This window comes from Chamaea fasciata, unplaced genomic scaffold, assembly GCF_029207755.1.
Source record: "Chamaea fasciata isolate MVZ Bird 193981 ecotype frontalis unplaced genomic scaffold, bChaFas1.0.hap1 SCAF_23, whole genome shotgun sequence".
Taxonomy (NCBI): Eukaryota; Metazoa; Chordata; class Aves; order Passeriformes; family Sylviidae; genus Chamaea; species Chamaea fasciata.
The window spans coordinates 7129396-7142485 of NW_027094108.1; the positions used below are offsets into that span (position 1 = coordinate 7129396).

The 13090-nt window shown below is 58.6% G+C and overlaps 3 protein-coding genes across 4 annotated transcripts; all 3 read right to left on the minus strand.

Annotated features, from left to right (window-relative positions):
- Positions 1-1572: 1572 nt before the first annotated feature.
- FBLIM1 (filamin binding LIM protein 1) lies at positions 1573-4953 on the minus strand. The gene is made up of 8 exons (XM_066202828.1): positions 4864-4953; positions 3882-4099; positions 3372-3505; positions 3168-3279; positions 2909-3078; positions 2638-2816; positions 2426-2543; positions 1573-2113 (listed from the first exon to the last, which is right to left on the minus strand). The coding sequence occupies exons 2-8, from the start codon at positions 4072-4074 to the stop codon at positions 2000-2002; spliced, it is 1020 nt and encodes a 339-aa protein (XP_066058925.1). The 5' UTR covers positions 4075-4099; positions 4864-4953; the 3' UTR covers positions 1573-1999.
- A 186-nt stretch (positions 4954-5139) lies between these two features.
- TMEM82 (transmembrane protein 82) lies at positions 5140-9958 on the minus strand. The gene is made up of 7 exons (XM_066202831.1): positions 9772-9958; positions 9627-9699; positions 9241-9415; positions 8100-8508; positions 7510-7697; positions 6917-7402; positions 5140-5171 (listed from the first exon to the last, which is right to left on the minus strand). The coding sequence occupies exons 1-6, from the start codon at positions 9848-9850 to the stop codon at positions 7337-7339; spliced, it is 990 nt and encodes a 329-aa protein (XP_066058928.1). The 5' UTR covers positions 9851-9958; the 3' UTR covers positions 5140-5171; positions 6917-7336.
- Positions 9397-12513, minus strand: SLC25A34 (solute carrier family 25 member 34). Of its 2 annotated transcripts, XM_066202829.1 has the most exons (6): positions 11867-12513; positions 11251-11316; positions 10739-10891; positions 10514-10648; positions 10202-10422; positions 9397-9415 (listed from the first exon to the last, which is right to left on the minus strand). In XM_066202829.1, the coding sequence occupies exons 1-5, from the start codon at positions 12320-12322 to the stop codon at positions 10240-10242; spliced, it is 993 nt and encodes a 330-aa protein (XP_066058926.1). In that variant the 5' UTR covers positions 12323-12513; the 3' UTR covers positions 9397-9415; positions 10202-10239. The 2 variants fall into 2 exon arrangements, with proteins under 2 accessions (XP_066058926.1, XP_066058927.1); XM_066202830.1 differs by lacking the exons at positions 9397-9415; positions 10202-10422 and having other exon boundaries at positions 10556-10891; positions 11251-11424.
- Positions 12514-13090: the final 577 nt, after the last annotated feature.

Genomic DNA, 13090 nt, shown 5'->3' on the forward strand with positions numbered 1-13090 from the left:
AGTGCTTCTCCCTTTATCCGGGAAGAAGACAGCTTAAATCAGCCTTTTTGTCCTCTTACCTGTGTCCATGTATCTCTGTCCCTTGTCACCCTCCACTCCTGAAAAATCATGCCAAATCTGACCACACTACCTCCCTTCACCATGCTGCCAAACTCTCTAGCAGTGCCTTTCCTTTCTCCTTGCTTTCCAGGAGAAAAGCAAGCAGCCTTCTCCAAGGCTGCCTGTAAATAAAAGCATTTCCCTGCCTAACTCTAGCCAAAAATTCCACAGGCCCAGTGCCAACAGCCCATGCTAGAAGGCTCCAAGAGGGAAATACCCAACTCCTTCCTACCAGTCCTCTGCGGAAGGGTAGTGCAGCTTGCAATAACACATCCAAAACACTGCTCAGCATTGCACTTCCATCCTCCCCAAAAACCTTGAGTGGAAATATATCCGTATTACAAAAAGCAAGCAGCTCTTTGCCCTCTGGGCCTTCTTTTTCCTGCTCCCTTTGGCCACTGCCACATCCTTTTACTTTTTTAGCATCATTTTGATGCCAGATTTTCCTCACAGTGCAAGGAGCTTTGGAAACTGAGAGCTGACTTGGAGCACGGGAATTCCTTGGCATGGAACAAGGAGTTCCCACCCAACCAGACCCAAAGCCGCCAACTTACATGACCGGGACAGACCACAACTTATTTATAAATATGTTTAAAGCAAGTTATGACCCGATTGATGGCCTGGAGATGCTCAGTAATGAACACTGAGTAACTAGCTTTGTAGACAGGGAAGAGTCATCGGGAAATAGTTATTGATGTGATTAATTAACCATCATTAACCCCTTCACTCATAAACACAGCACACGCTGGAGATGTATGTGATCCAGGAGCTGCTGGTCTGGTGGTTGTTTTCCTTGTTTACAGCTCCCATTTTCCATCAGGAAAGCATTAAACATCATCTCACGTGCTCTTGCTATCTTCTGCTCTTGATTTGTGGCTTTTTAAACACTTTCGGTTAAAAAGAAAGTTAAAAAGTTTCTCTGTCTGGTTTGCAACGCCCTCACAAAGAAAACCACTTAGCACGGCAGCATCAGATGTTGGGCATGCAGCGAAATGGTCTAATTTTTACTGTTTGAGGCCTGGAATGAGAGGAAATCAAAAAGCTTCCACTAGCAGAGCGATGCAATCTTGGATAACATGCAGAAAGCGGGCTGTCCATCTTTCCCAGTGTCCCGGCCCTGTGGGACGCTTTTAGCTGAAGTTTTGCTGCCTGATGGAGGAATTTGTGCTCCGGCTGCCCTCTGCCGGCTCCGGGATAGATAGTCAGCAAAAAAAAACAAACCCAAACCACACCATCCCTTTTATCAACACAACGAAACATCGCCAGATCCCATATGCACCCCAAAAAACAACACTCTGCTCTCCCCTAGGTGACAGCAGCATCTGCCACATCGCTACACCCTAAATTCAACTGTTATGGACCTGAGTGACCCAACTCTTGCCACACCTAGAGGATCCAAAACCGGCTTTTTTCCTTATTTTTAAATTTGGATTTGATAGGTTTGGAATGCAGGGTGGATGAAAGGAATGAGAGTTTTTAAACTCAGAATTTTATTTAACTGCAAGTAACTAAATCAGTGCCTGCTCTCCACAGAGAGAAACATTTCAGTGAAACCCCAAGGAAGCTTGAGAAGAAAGAAACACCACCCAAGAAAACCAAACTGGCCTTAAAAAAGAAGTTTAAAAAAAGAAACAAGGAACAAAACCTCCACTCCTCATTGCTGCTCCGTCAGAGCATTTTATATTCATCATGAGCGCAGAGCTGTGCCAGGACATATCCACAGTTCTCCAGCCCGCCAGCCATGGGGTCAGGGTCCCGGGGACATTTTGGTGATGAAAACCCAGTTCTGCAGTAATTTGGGGGTGCAGCAGGCACCCAGGGTAAGCCATGGGGCACATCCCACCGGGAGCACCCCCTTTTTGGTGCCTGGCACTGGAAGAGGTTGATGAGCTGCAGGGTCTCAGCAGGATGACTCGTTGCGCCAGCGGACGTGGCAGGACTTGCAGAGAAGGTGGTCGTCCAGGGGGTAGCACCCGTTCTCTGTCAGCTCCAGTGACAGGGGCATCCTGCAGCTCTGGGGGCAAGAGGGGAAAAGGAAGGCACCTTTTAGGGGTCCCTGTGTTGTGTTACATCCTATTTTCCCTTCAAAGCTCACCAGCACTGCGAAAAAGTGACCAGCTACATCAAAAGCATGCAAAACTGAAGTTCTCCAAACACATCATCATCATCACCACCACCCAATTTTATTTTCCATCTCCCCATTACTTGTAAGATAAACTTCAGGCTGAAAAACAGCCATGGGTGCTGCCCTCCCTGTGTCCGTGCTCAGCCAAGGCTCTGTGCCACCCCCTCGGCTTTGGGGGCCCCCCAGCCCCCAGGGCCATACCTCGCAGCGGTAGCAGCTCTCATGGAAGCTGCGTCCCAGGCACTCGATCTTGTAGGTGTCCTCATCCTCGTGGGGGACAATGGGATGCTCGCAGGCACTGCACACGGCAGCGTATTTCCTGATGGAGCAAACGGAAGCCATGTGAGCCCTGCGGGGTGACGGGATGAGCTGAACCCAACTCCCAGTGTGGGAGACACTCCCCCACTGCCAACCTGTAGAAATCGGGCACGCAGTACACATCACCCTGCCCATCCACGGCAAAGCTCTCGGTGCCAATGGCCCGGCTGCAGGCAGCACAGGAGAAGCAGCTGGGGTGGTAGCCCTTGCCCAGGGCACGGACAATGTGCTCTGTGATCAGCCCCTGGCACTTGGCACATTTCTCCAGCGTGGCCTGGAATTCAGGGAACACATGCCATGAGACGCAAGCCCACACCCCAGGGGATGTTCTGAGAGTGCTGGTTTTACCCGAAGGAGGATGCGTACCTGGAAGCAAGTGTCACACGTGGGGCACCCGTCTTTCTGGAAGTAGCGCTGCCCAGCCAGGAGTCGGTGGCACATGCGGCAGGTGAAGCAGTCAGGGTGGTACTGCTTTCGCATCGCCTCCACCGTCGGCTCCCGGGGCCCCAGCACTTTGTGGCAGAAGGCACAGATGTCTGCAAGAAGCAGAGAGAGCGGCTGGGAGCTGCGTGCCTCAGTTTCCATAAGTGGGGATGAGCCCATGCACAGCTGGATCTTCCCTTACCTCTGGAGCTGTCCCTCTCTGGGTACCCATTCGCGTCCTGCCACTGCTGCTTGCCTGCTTGCTCCTGGCAAAATGTGGGTGGCTTCAGTTCAGCAGGGAAGGTGGAAGGGGCCTGGCAAGTGGGGAAGGGCAAAGCCATGTTAGTTATACCCCTGCAGGTGGGGAAACTGAGGCACTGGAGGGACTGCACTCTGTTATCCTCACCTGGAGGGTGGTGGGTGCTGCAAGGTCCAGTTGCTGCAGTGCCAGACCCAGCGTCTCCTCGGACAAGGGCTGGGGCACTTCAGAGAGAGGGAGCACTGGTGGGGATGAAGGTACAGGGGCCACTGGGTGGGTTTCTGCAGCAGCAGACAGACATGGGGGGTTTAGAGGATCAATAATGTCAAGTAACACTGAATCACAATAATGCCCTGTCACAATAACATCCCAACAGCTTTGAAGCAGTGCTCGCTGACCTGCCCTAAAAGCAAACGCCATCGAGGCAAATGGGGACAAACAGCACCGATAAGCCCAGCAATGGAGAGCAAACACAGCCCGTCCCCAGGAGCCGGATCCAAGCTGGGATGGGTCCAGGGATTTGGGGAATAACTCACTCCAAAAATAGCCCCACATCCCCTTCCGCACGCGTATTCTTTGGCAAAGCATCTCCACAGCCTCCTCAGCCCCATCACCATCCTTCCACACTGCTCACAGCCCTCCATGGACACCCCTCACCTCTGTTGGGCAACATGGGGGGTGACAGCAGGATCTGGGGGTGATGGGTGCCAGGGACCTTGGCACCATCTGGCTGCGGCTCCCGTTGGGTTTTCTCCTTGGTGGCCACATCCCTCCGTGGTGGCATGAGGGTGATGAAGACAGACGAAGCAATTCTCTTCTCCACTTTCCCTGGCAACATAGCTGAAGCCATGGAAGGGCTGGATTGGGGGTTGATTCTAGGAAAAATAAGAAAGAAAGAGAGTAAAACTCACAGGCCCACTGGCAGCTCCTGCCTCCGTGTTGCCCTTCGGCATCAACTCGCCTCCCTCCTCCCGGAAAGGGAGAAGGAACAAGCGTTCCCGTGTCACGTCACAGCAGTAAATGGTCTCGTGCCTGGGAGGACACAGGGTACAGAGTCCAGGTGAGGCAGCAACTGATATCTCCCATTTTCACACCTCTGTGGCCAAATCCCACCTTCTCATATGCATTTGAATCCCCTGTATTTCCTCTTACTGCTCCCACCCACCTGGGACTAAACTCCCCATGTGCAGCAGGAAATACCCACCTTTCCTTTTAAAAAACAGGGCTGCAATAGGATTTTGCTTTTGCAACCCCTTTTTGGGAATCTTTCTACATCCCCATTCCCTCCCTCCTTATCCCCAATTCCCTGCCAATCACTTCCAGCTCTGCACATCCCCCCTTTTGTTTTTCCGGGTGGGTAGACTGAGGCACAGTGCTTTGAATCACCATGTCCCTGACACTGACACATCCCCTGAGCAGCACCCGGCAGCACAGGCAGGATGAGCCTGACCCCAGGAAACCCTACTCAGGAAGGAAAAGGGCTGTTTATCCAACTTCCCAAAGGGAAAAGCAGCTGGGGTGAAGCTTCCCCTTCCCAAATGGAATGGTTTGGAGGGGGGGAACCCTGAGCCTTTAGTCAGGGTACTGTGTTGGTGAAGCAGGATTCGTGCCTGAAGTGAATCAGCAGCTTGAAAAATACCTGTGTGATGAGTTCCTGGTCTAATGCAGCTCTGCTCCCTCAAAATCCCACTCGCGGGGGTCAGCACATCCTTTTAGGGGCAGACAGACTCCCCGAGGTGAGGGAAAAGCTTCGTGATGTTCCTGTCGGTGACTTCAGCCTCTGACTCAAGCAGGGAAGGGATTAAAGAGGAGAAAGAACCCCGAGCACTTCGCTCCCTCTTTCCCTCCCTCCCCGCCGGCTACCGGCGGAACCGGCCTTCGTCCAGCTCCTCACCCACCAGAGCCGCCGCTTTTCCTCCTCTCCAGCAGAGCTGTGGAAAACCCAACCTAAAACAGAAAAAAAAAAATTTCTCCGGGGTTAATGGGAACCATGTGCTCATCGCATTCCTCTTTGTGCCGGGGCTGTTGGGATCCTGGCGGCCCCGTGGCGGGATCCCCCAGATCTCCCCCAGCCGGGGACCATCGGGCTGATCGAGGCTCAAGGGGTGCATTAATGGGGGTCCCCCCCTCCCCATGTAGTTCTATCCTGGTTTGGGGTGGCAGAGGCCACACTGGAGAGGAACCCCCTTGGTTTCCCAAAAATCTCCTGGGATGGGAGCTCAGGTGGGATTGATGGGGATAGGGCCACTTATGGGGTATCCCCACAACCCCCAAAACTGGGATGGGACACAGCCCTCTAGAGCTGTACCCCAACTCTGTCCCCTACCCCAGGGACCTCTCAGAGGGTGCTCCGAGGACGCCCAAGGAAAAAAGGATGGAATGGATATACACAACGCTTGGTGTCCCTTCTCCCCCGACCCTGAGTGATCCCACTGTTCTCTTGTCCCTCACCTCGGGGGTGGCCTTGCAGCCTCCCCGGCATTCCCTGTGTCCCAGCGTGCAGCCCTACAGCTCCCTGTCCCCTACCTGGCAGTGCGCTGTCCCCTATGGGGCGGTGGCCCCACCGTGTCCCCCTGCCGGGAGTCTCCCATCCCCTCCCTGGGAGAGTCCCCAGTCCCTTCCTTGGGGACGGCTCTTGGTCTCCTTGTCTCATCCCAGGATGACCGCGTTCTTACCCCATCACGCGTGGGGTCCCGTGTCCCATATTGGGGTGTCCCCTGTCCCCTCCTCGGGGGGGGGGTGTGTGTCCCAATCCCACACCTGGGGTGGTCCCTACCTGAGGGTGGCCCCCGTCCCCCTACCTGGGCGGGTCGTACCTTGCGGGCGAGGTTCTCTGCCCGGGGTGGGGGGGGGTGTCGCCGGCCCGGAGGTGGCCCTGCAGCCCCTCGGGGGTGACCCTGTCCCCGTCCCCTACCTGGGGAGCCGGTGCGGGTCCCTCCGTGCGCTCCGCGAGCGCGGCGGTGGCAGCGGGAAGGCTGAGCCGCCCGGCATCACCGCCCCTTCCTCCCTCCTCCTCCTCCTCTTCCACCTCCCTTCCTCCTCCCCCCTGCCTGCCCCACAGCCCCGAGCGGAGGAAGAGGGGGGCATATGTCCTTAGGGTGCCCCATTCACCCCCCGACTGCCCGACGCTCCCCAAAATGCTCCAAGGGTGCCCCGTCTCTCCTCAGGGTGCCCCATGACTCCGTGGGTGTCCTTATATGCTCTGGGATTATGGCCTCCAGGTCTTCCCATGGACCCCCCTGAGAGCCCCACACCCCCCCAGGGCACCCAACGCCAAGGGGTGCCCCGTGAGCCCCCCATACACCTCCGGGGTGCCTGTGTTCCCCAATACAACCGTAGCATCTCCATATAGCCCCAGGATAACCCCTGTCCTCCAATACAGCCCCACTTACCCCCCATACAGCTCCATCCCAAAAATGCTCCATATGTCTCCTATGCATTCCCAGGACACCCATGTGCCTCCCTAGAGCCCCAGCATGCCCCATAAACCCCTATAGAGCCCCCGGTGCCCCAAATACCCCAGACCCCCTTCCTGCTCCCCCCCTACATTGAGGGTCCCTCCCCAAACTGCACCGCGCCTTCACAGGGCCTGTTGCCCCCGGCACAGCACAGGGGCACTTCCCAGCCAGAGGGTCACCCCACTCCGTGCCTCCCTTCCCAAGTTTCCCTTCCCAAGGAGGAATTCTACCTACCTCTCTCAGAAAGCTGCACCACCACCCCCCGAAGTGCCTTTCCAGTACATTGGGACCCCAGATTGCTCCACCCATGGATTTTGCTGGAAAAAACCCTTTATTTTCTGAGATTTATAACCCCCTGGAGGCCCCTGACAGTATGGCCCTGCAGCAAGCAAGGATGGGACATCTGTCAGCATCATGAAATTCCACTGGGACCAGACAACAAACCCCAGTAGTTCTGCAACATCACAGGGTCGCCCCAAAAACCAGGGGCAACGTGAGTCTTCCCCCTGACCTCCTCCATCCCATGGGATGGGGTTGGATGCCTTCCAGGAGCCCTTTTTTCCTTAGTCCCCTTGAGAGATCTGTGATGGGGGGATTCTGGGGGTGCCCAGCGAAGCCATCCTGAGTTTCTGCTGTCTGGTTACACCCCACGGCTCATCGGGACGTCTCCTCACATCTGGATCCCGACAAACTATCCAAGCGAGGCTGCTGGTCAAAATCCTGTGGGGGATGGAAAGAGAGAAGCTGAAAGGCCTCTCACCGTGGCCTCGGGGCTGCCACCAGCCCCTCAGCCCCGTGTCGTGGCAGGGAGGTGCCGCCCCTCTCACCTGCTTCCAGCAGGACTCCAGCAGGACCCCGGAGCAGACCAGACACCAGAGCTCCCCCAGCAGTGACACGAAGACGTGCAGGATGTCGGTCCATCGGCCCACGGCGAGGAGGAGGATGAAGAGGCCGCCCATCCGCACCATCACGGTCCGGAACACCAGCCCCCTGCCCGCGCTCTGCCGGGACTCCTCTGCAAGGATACGACATTGGGGAGCCACAGCAGGGACATTTAGACCTCCGCAGCCCCACAGTGGGGAAACCAAGCATGGGGTGGCTTCAAGTATAGCCCATGTAGCCCCTATACACCTCCAGTACCTCCCATGTACCCCCTATACAGTGCCAGGGTAGCCCACATACCCTCTATACACCCCGAGTACCCTCTATGTACACCTGGGATGACCCCCAGGACACCCCATATGCTCTGCATACAACCCCAGGACTCCCCATCTGCCCCTATAAAGCCCCAGGTGGTCTCCAGTGGCCCCATACAGCCTGAGTGTATCCCACATACCCCCCAATGCACCCCCAACATACCCCACACAGCCCCACGTGTCCCTCAGAACCCCCCCGAAGCGGGCCAGCCCCCACCCACCCTGCATGTAGACGACTAGCAGGGTGTAGCAGATGGTCAGCGGGGTCCAGAAGCGCACGGCCTCGCCCGTGGAGAGGAAGTCGCGGTTGATGAGCTCCACGGCAGCCAGGTCGGCCACAGTGAAGGTGAGGGCCAGGGCGTTGCGCAGCAGGCGCGGGATGCCGTGCCCCGCGGCCAGCAGCAGCATGCAGACGCCGCAGTAGCGCGCCCGGCTGTGCAGCTCGTACAGGGTGCAGACATGCCGGGCCAGGCGCCGGGCGTGCAGCGCCAGCAGCCCCGACAGCCCCGCTGCCAGCACCAGGTTCCAGCTGCGGTGCGGAGCCCCCTCCAGCAGGAAGCTGAGGCCGCAGGACACCCCGCAGCCCAGTGAGTACTGGCACAGCAGGTAGAGCTGGCTGCTGTGAGCACCCTGCAAAGCAGTGGGGGAGTTCATGCAATCAGGGAATTGGTGAGGTTAGAGAAGACTTCCAAGACCCACGAGCCCAACTGTTCTCCTAGCACTGCCGTGTTCACCTCTAAACACGTCCTCAAGTGCCTCACCCAAACACTTGTTGAACCCTTTCCAGGACGATGACTCCAGCATTGCCCTAGGCAGCCTGTGCGAGTGCCTGAGCACCCTTCCCATGAAGAATTTTTCCCAATATCCAATCTAAACCTCCCCTGGCTCAGCTTGAGGGCATTTCTTCTCATCCTGTCCCTTGTTTCCTGGGAACAGAGCCCAACCCCAACCTGGCTGCCCCCTCCTGTCCAGGGAGTTGTGCAGAGCCAGAAGGTCCCCCCTGAGCCTCCTTTTCTCCAGGCTGAGCCCCTTTCCCAGCTCCCTCAGCCCCTTCCCAGCTCCATTCCCATCTCTGGACACACTCCAGCCCCTCAGTTACATGCGTCGCCACAGAGGTCCCAGAACTGGAGGTGTCCAACAGTGCCAGCACAGGGGACAGGCAGTGCCCTGGGCCTGTGCCTACGCTGCGACCAGCCAGGGGCCATTGGCCTCTTGCCCACCTGGGGACAGCAGGCTGAGGTGCAAAGGGCCACATGGCCCCTCCACACCACAGCCCCTCGTGGGTGCTGAACAAATGCCCAGTTTCCCAGCTCCATCCACACCATACCCCACCATGCCTCAGTTTCCCCCACGCCATCTCACCTTGCCACGGGAGAGGATGGTGGAGACAGCACGCAGGGAGAACTCCAGCACCACCAGCGCGGCCACGCGGGAGCCCACCAGGGCCAGGACACCGGTCAGCACCAGTACGTGCAGCAGCTCCAGCAAGGGCCGCTGTGCTGCGATCGCCTCCTTCTCCGCCTGCCTCTCCGGATTGCTGGGGACAGTGGGGGGAATGCTGAGCCAAGGGGGTATGTCACCCAAAATGGGGTGATAAGCCTTAGTGACATCCCTCTCTGTGCTTTGCAGCACAGGCTGCAGCCCCTGTCCTGCACCCCTGGGTGCCAAGAGCCATCGCCCAACAGATTCCATAATCAGATCCCCGAAACCAACCTTCTCCCCAGAGGGAACGAAGGGCTGGTGCTTACTTCATGCACTGGATGTAGACATAAACCTTCAGGAGGCTGCAGAGCACCGAGACAGCACAGGCACCCACCAGCCCTGCGGGGAAAGGCAGCAGTGGCTCACTGGTGTCCCCTGGGCTGTCCCCAGGCTACCCTCGGGGGATCTCACCTTGCAGGAGCGCATTCAGCAGCGCCCAGCCCCATGACAGCCCGGGCAATGCTGGGAGCCAGGACCCCAGGGAAAACATTTTCGATGGAGAGAAGCCACAGTGTAGCCAGGCCCTGGCTCCAAGGTCCGCGGGGCGGAGACGGGGCGTGCCCCCACCTCGGCTAGTAAATCATTACTGGGGCAAGCCAGGGCACCTGGAGCCCTGGCCAGAGGAGATGAGCTCCAGCTGCCCCGTGGAGGTGAAAATTAGGAGAGCAGGGATGTGAGGCACATGGAGGGGCTCAGGGACCACCAGCACCTTTAACCTCCCCTCCCACCCCCCCGCAACTGCCATTCTCCTCTCCACCCTGAGGCATCGCAGCATTGCAGGTCCTACCCCCCCATCTGCACCACCCCAAAGACCCCAAAACAACACCAAAAATAGAAAAACCTCTTTATTAACATTGGTGGTGGCGGCAGGAGTCTGTCCTACAGCCCTGGGGGCTGCTCGTGCTGAACCATGTTCCTGAGCTTGTCCCAAAAGAAGAGGCTGAGGACGGTGTGGGGGCCGAGGCGGAAGTAGACAGCACCGATGCCCTTGTACAAGCCCAGCAGCCCTTCTTTGTTGGAGATTTGCAGGATACAATCCAAAAAACCTCGGTAGAGCTTGCCCTGGGGAGAGAGGAGCCAGCTGCGCACCCCTGCCGGATGCAATCCTGGGAAAAGCAGTGTGTCCCCTGTGCCGTATCCGGAATGGCCTTACTGTGCCGTCGGCGTGCACCGGCTGGTTGTAGAGACGGGTGCTGATCACGTCAAAAGGCGTCATTGCCACAGCCACAGCCACACTGCTCACCATGCCCCCCGCCAGCACTGCCGCCCAGCTGCCCTTCCTGAACCACTGCAGGAAGCGCCGGCATCAGCTCTTCCCAACAATAAAAGGGAGCACGGGGGGCCGGCGGCGGCCGGATCCAGCACATTTCCCGCTCACCTGGCGCTCGCAGACCCAGTCCTTGGCGGAGGCAAAGGTGGAGAGCTGCACGGCTGAGCCCACGGTCACACGGGGCACAGCACCTGTCACCCCCCGCCACAGCCCCACCACCCCGTGCTGCTGGTAGATGTTCTTGAAAGCGCTGGAGATGCTCTGGGGAAGAGAGGAAATGGGAGAAAACGGGAAAAAATGGGAATGGTGCATCCCACCTGGCCAAAATTTCCCACCACTGCTGGTCATTGGTGACACAAAGCCACTGTTGGCTTTGGAGAGATCTCAGGGGGATCTTTGGAGACTCTCCGGATTCAGTATCACAGCCCCACGTGCCTGTCACACCCCCTCTGTTCTCACACTGTTATTTATAGCATCATTACGGGGCCAAGCGGCCAAACAACAGCTTTAAATTCCTGCTGACTAAAATAGCATCGTCCCCACTGGGGCCCGGAGCGTGCACGGACAAGGTCCCACCAAATCTTCTGTGTCCCCCCCACTCCAACCCTGTCCCCACTCACCTCATGGTTGTGCTGGTGGCCCACGGCCATGGCCGACACTGTCTGGGCTTGGAGGTGGGTCTTGACCTTGGGGGGGACAATGCCAGGTGACAAAACCCTCCAATGCCCCCGCTGGGATCGGCTGTGGTTCCCCCCATCTTCTTCTCGGCAGATTTTGAGGGGAAGTTTCAGCCCCTCCGACAGAGGTGGGGGACACAGCTGAGTAGCCAGGTGGTAACTCCCGACCTTGAATCCCGTTTCTTTTACCCCTCTCACCCAGGGAGGGCAAAGGGACCCTGCAAACACCCACTGCTGGAGCTCTGCAACCTCAAAAAAGCGGGGAAACCCTCTAAAATGGGAGGTGGGGAACACCCGCAATTTTTTGGGGGGTCATTTCCTTATGGGGGAGTTCTCTGCTGGTTTTCTGAGGGGGATCTGGGGGAGGAAGCAGGGGGAGAGCATGCACAGCGCAGCCCCACATGGGGGGGGGAAGCGAAGCCGGGGAAGAGAGAACGCAGCAAGCTAGTGTTTATAGGATGCAGCCAAGATGCCGAACCTTTCCGGGGGGGGGTCCCCAAAACACCACCGCCCCCCACACACACACACTCCACGGCCTTTGGGGCGGAGCAGCACTCACCAGGTACGCGGGGCTACCCACGATGGCTCCCACCGCGCCGGCAACGGCCCCGGCGGCCACAGTCCCGCTGGGATACCCGGTCCAGCCGGCGTCCTCGGCGTGCGAATAGCAATAGAAGCGGACGCCGTTCATGAGCCCCTGGTAGAGCAGCCCGGCCGCCAGCCCCTTCTGCAGCCCCCACAGCCCGTCCGCCCGGCACACGGCCACGGCCGCCCGCAGCACCCCGCGGTAGGGCCGGGGGTACGTGCCCGGGGCCTGCAGCTCGCCCTGCAGCTGCAGCCGCGTCTTCACCACCTCCAGCGGGTTGGTGAGGAAGCAGGCCAAGCAGCCGGCCGTGGCCCCAAGCACCAGGTCGGTGGCCGGGGGCACCCCCCCGGCCGGGGGGCTGTTTTGAGGGGCGTACGGGAGTTCCTGCCGGGAGTCGGAAGGGCAGGGGGCGAGGGTCCCCGCCGCCATCCGGCACCTGCCCGCGGGGGCGGCCCCAGGCTCCACCTTCCCGAACAACCGCAGGGAAAAAAATCCGGGGGTAGCGAGAGGCAGCGAGCGCCGCCTCCTGTAAACCAACCCCCCCTCTCCCCAATCCAGCCCCCAATTTGGGGACGGGATGTGAGGCAAAGGTCGGACCTGGGGGTGCGTGTCCGGCACCGGCCCCGGCAGCCGCGTCCAGTTTCACGTGATGGTGCTGCCCCGGGGCAAATAGGGAAAAGCAGGCAAAAAAAAAAGGCGGGATAACATTGAAACCGAAACGGAGGGAGAGGAGTTTTGGGGGGCACACAGAGTCACCCCCCACACCACGGGGAGGAGGATGAGGACTGGAAAACTCGCTACGCTTGTGGCCGCGGTGCGGGGGGGGGGGACGTGCAGGGGGTCTCGCCCGCCTCTCCCGGTGCTTTGAAATTGGAGCTTCCCGCGGAAAAATGCTGCGGGGGGTGGGGATGTCGGTGTCCCGCCCCCCGCCGTGGATTCCTGGTTTTAGGGCAGCGCGGGGACCCCCCGCGACGCGGTTTGCCCCATGTCCGAGGCACTTCGGTGGTTACTGAGGGGGGAGGACATGTGAACCCCCCAGATCCCAGACTCCTCCCCTGCCAGTGGCTGCCTCATCCCAATATCCTCCCCCTGACAGTGGCTGTCCCAATCCCAACATCCCCCAACACTTTCGTTTTGATGTCAGAAGTCAAGGAGGGTTTTTGGGGACAGTAGGTGATGCTGGGGGCTGGCCTCATG

What these genes read in the sequence shown, in the direction of transcription:
- FBLIM1 (XM_066202828.1), bottom strand. Translation starts at nt 4,074, where the DNA reads ATGGCTTCAGCTATGTTGCCAGGGAAAGTGGAGAAGAGAATTGCTTCG. An exon ending in TGCGTGCCCGATTTCTACAG is followed by an intron (nt 2,544 to 2,637) that starts GTTGGCAGTGGG and finishes TTGCTCCATCAG; the next exon opens with GAAATACGCTGCCGTGTGCA. An exon ending in AGAGCTGCTACCGCTGCGAG is followed by an intron (nt 2,114 to 2,425) that starts GTATGGCCCTGG and finishes TCTTGCCCCCAG; the next exon opens with AGCTGCAGGATGCCCCTGTC.
- TMEM82 (XM_066202831.1), bottom strand. Translation starts at nt 9,850, where the DNA reads ATGTTTTCCCTGGGGTCCTGGCTCCCAGCATTGCCCGGGCTGTCATGG. An exon ending in CCATCCTCTCCCGTGGCAAG is followed by an intron (nt 8,509 to 9,240) that starts GTGAGATGGCGT and finishes ACTGCTTTGCAG; the next exon opens with GGTGCTCACAGCAGCCAGCT. An exon ending in TGGAGTCCTGCTGGAAGCAG is followed by an intron (nt 7,403 to 7,509) that starts GTGAGAGGGGCG and finishes CATCCCCCACAG; the next exon opens with GATTTTGACCAGCAGCCTCG.
- SLC25A34 (XM_066202829.1), bottom strand. Translation starts at nt 12,322, where the DNA reads ATGGCGGCGGGGACCCTCGCCCCCTGCCCTTCCGACTCCCGGCAGGAA. An exon ending in GCCACCAGCACAACCATGAG is followed by an intron (nt 10,892 to 11,250) that starts GTGAGTGGGGAC and finishes TCTCTTCCCCAG; the next exon opens with AGCATCTCCAGCGCTTTCAA. An exon ending in ACTGGGTCTGCGAGCGCCAG is followed by an intron (nt 10,649 to 10,738) that starts GTGAGCGGGAAA and finishes CGCTTCCTGCAG; the next exon opens with TGGTTCAGGAAGGGCAGCTG.